The sequence below is a fragment of the Rousettus aegyptiacus genome, unplaced genomic scaffold (assembly GCF_014176215.1).
Source record: "Rousettus aegyptiacus isolate mRouAeg1 unplaced genomic scaffold, mRouAeg1.p scaffold_m13_p_2, whole genome shotgun sequence".
Classification (NCBI taxonomy): Eukaryota; Metazoa; Chordata; class Mammalia; order Chiroptera; family Pteropodidae; genus Rousettus; species Rousettus aegyptiacus.
Genome location: NW_023416295.1, coordinates 169,607,906 through 169,610,939, shown reverse-complemented (window position 1 = coordinate 169,610,939; position 3,034 = coordinate 169,607,906). Strand labels below are relative to the sequence as shown.

The 3,034-nt window shown below is 58.8% G+C and overlaps 1 protein-coding gene across 6 annotated transcripts in view; it reads left to right on the top strand.

Annotated features, from left to right (window-relative positions):
* Positions 1-2,541: 2,541 nt before the first annotated feature.
* MFNG (MFNG O-fucosylpeptide 3-beta-N-acetylglucosaminyltransferase) overlaps positions 2,542-3,034 on the top strand; it is a 35,629-nt gene continuing 35,136 nt past the window's right edge. For 3 of the 6 annotated variants that reach the window (XR_001599067.2, XM_016161721.2, XM_016161720.2), the window contains exon 1: positions 2,543-3,028. Coding sequence is in view for 5 of the 6 variants with exons in the window: in XM_016161721.2 (XP_016017207.2) it covers positions 2,777-3,028 (252 nt within the window). In the remaining variant the exon portion in view is untranslated. Of the gene's footprint in view, positions 3,029-3,034 lie in introns of all 6 variants that reach the window. The other 3 variants (XM_016161718.2, XM_016161717.2, XM_016161719.2) reach the window with 2 other exon arrangements.

Below are 3,034 nucleotides of genomic sequence, written 5' to 3'. Positions count from 1 at the left end.
GTTGGTGGCCTTTTGATTGCTCGTATCCCTGGCCTGGGGACCCTCCTGTCTTCTCCTGCCCCACCATCCCTACCCCCCAGCTAAGGCTGATACTACCTTTCAGGTCCCCGCTTGCCCATGGGGAGGGTCAGATTTCACTCCTGACTCATCCCTGAGCCGCCCGCCATCTGCGCTGGCATCACCTTACCTGCCCTGGAATGACCGGAGGAGGGCCCCACAGATGGGCCACCCCCACGCCCAGCCCTGCGTCTGATCATCAAAAGAGCGTCCCCTGAAATGGGGACATCGAAGTCAACAGGATGTGGTCTTAAGTTTAAGGGGCCTGGCTACTAAGTCCAGGAGACCAAGAGGAAACCTTCAGTGTGCAGTCAGGCCCCTGAGTCAGCGCCTCCAGAGAGAGGAAGGTCACCTGCAGTGGGAGAAATCCGGGCGGGCTTCCTGGAGGAGGTGCCACCTGAACTTGGGGTTTGGGATCCTTTCTTCACGAAGCATTTATTGGATCAGCGTGTCTATGTGCTGTCCTAGGTCCTCCTATACCTGTCCTCAGGTTTTGGGGGAGTGGGTTACTAGGTAGAGAAAGCCTCAAGAGTAAAGGCTCAGAGGCAGAAAATGGGTTGAGTTTGGCCACTGGGAAGCGGTAGGAAGTGAGGCCGGGAAGTCCAGGGATGGGAGCTGCCTAAATCTTAGTGTCCTGTGAAGTCTGGCTCAGACTCCATCCCATGAAGCTGGCTCAGTTCTCTCAGCCCTCAGGACTTCTCCTTGGCCACGCCATGCCCTGCCTAGTGGTGGGATAGCGGATCTCTGGAAGGCTGTGGGCTCCTCGGGTGAGGAGATGGGGCCACGCTCATTGAGTAAATGACCCTCTCCCCTCCGTGCTGGGTGCCTGGCCCAGTCCTTGGTCTAAGGACCTATGAGTCTGGGTGAAGATGTGGGAACCCAGTGGCTCAGCTGTCTGCCTGGTCCCATGTTAGGTAACCTTTCCATGGGGGTAAAGAAGCCCCTTAATCCTTTAATTCTCACCAAGTCTTATTTTTGTCCCCATTTTACAAATGATAGGAAAGCAAAGTTCAGAGAGGGAACGTGACCTGCCCAGAGTCACGCAGCTAGTGAGTGGCCCAGTCAGGATTTGAACCCTGGTCTGTGTGGCACAAAGGCAGAGATCACGTCTTGGTGTGAAGGGGCCTGGTGTGGGGCGGGCCCATGGGAAGCTGAGTCATAAGGGTTGGTTTTCCTAGTGCAAGGTTGGACCACAGCAGGCCCATTTCAATTTGCCAGCCATCTGGTACTTTCTTGTGTCTAATTAACAAATATTTATTGAGCTCCAACTATGTACCAGGCACTGTTCTAGGCACTGGGGAATTCCGTGAATCAAAAATAAAAATAAAAAATAAAAAAATCCTTGCCCTGATATTCTCGTGAGGAAGACAGACTATACATAAGTCAAATAGACAGGACGTTGGAAGATGAAAAGAGCTGTGGGGACGACAGCAAAAACGGGGGCCTGGGAAGGACCCAGGGGCCTGCGAACTAGGGGGTGGGGAGCAGGGGTCGTAATTTAAATCAAGTGGTCCAGGAAGGCCTCATGGGGAATATGCATTTGTGTGAAGGCCTGAGGGAGACGCGTGGCTCTCTGGGAAGAGGCCCAGGCAGGAACAGCATGCACGAAGGTCCTGAGGGCGGGGAGTGAGGGCCTGGAGTGGCCGGGAGCCCAGTGGGTCTGGAGTGGAGGGAGCCAGGGGAAAGCAGTGGGAAGCGGGGGAGGAGTGGCGTGGGGGCCCGCTCCTGCAGGGCCTATAGGCTGGTGTACGACCTTTGACTTTTGATCACAAAGGAAGGGGGACGTGCAGGGCTCTAGTAGGAGCAGGACGAAGTGTGAGTGATCTCGTGCAAAACGGGGCGGCGGTGGCGGCTGGGGAAGGCCCTCTGTGTGTCCGCTGTTTTGGCTGGGAGAGAGGCAGCAATAAAGCTGGCTGAGAGAGATGGGTACCGAGGGCCACAGCAGGACAGGCTCCCTCAGGGGTCCTACCTGGCTCTGTGGCTGAGTTGCTGGATCATTTTAGATCATTCTGTGGCGTGTGCTCGGCTATAAACTGTGAATAACAATGCCAGTGCTGTTGTGAAGACCAAAGGAACTGCCCAAACTACTGTGGGAGCCCCAGAGGGTGGGAGGGGGCATCGGAGAAGGGCCCGTGGAGAAGGGACTCTGAGCTGAGCCTTAAAGTCCACATAGAATTAAGTCTGGTGGAGGGTACGTGGATGACCATGGCTGAGGGAGAGCGACCAGGAGGAGGAACAGTGTGAGCAAAAGCTGGAGGCTGGATACCAGGACACCATAAAGCGAAGGGTGTTGAATGAGCTACGCTGCCCATCTCTGGGGAGTAGGGGGCGGGGGAGCGCTGGAGGGCCCCTTCCTTCCACCCCCACTGCAGCAGCTGGCAGGGTGGGGGCTGTCCCTTCAGCTGCCTCTTTTCCAGCCACCTCTGGGACTCTCTTGGGGCAGCCCCGCCCCTCAGGCTGCGCGGGAGGCAGGGGCGGGGCCAGGCGCCCCAGAGCGGCGGCGGGAGCGCGGCCAGAGCAGGTGGAGGGCTGGCGGCAGTGGTGGAGGGGCTGCCATGGCTCGGCCTCTGGGGCCAGAGCACTAACTCCCACCTCTTCCCTCCCTGCCGGTCTCCGATGCCTGCCAGACTCTCGCCTTTGCCGGGCGCCCCGCCTGACCAGCCTCCCCTCCCCGTCCAGTTGGGATTCGGGGGCTGAGCTGTCTGGGGTCCGAGGGCCAATGCAGTGCCGGCTCCGGGGCCTGGCCGGAGCCCTCCTCACTCTTCTGTGCACGGGGCTCCTCTCCCTTCGGTACCACTTGAGCCTGTCTCCGAAGGGCGCGCAGGAGATCCCGGGGCTGAGCCCGCCAAGCCATCGGCCCCCCGAGCTGCAGCTGCGGGATGTCTTCATCGCAGTCAAGACGACCCGGATCTTCCACCGCTCCCGCCTGGAGCTGCTGCTTGACACGTGGGTCTCCAGGATCAGGGAACAGGTGACG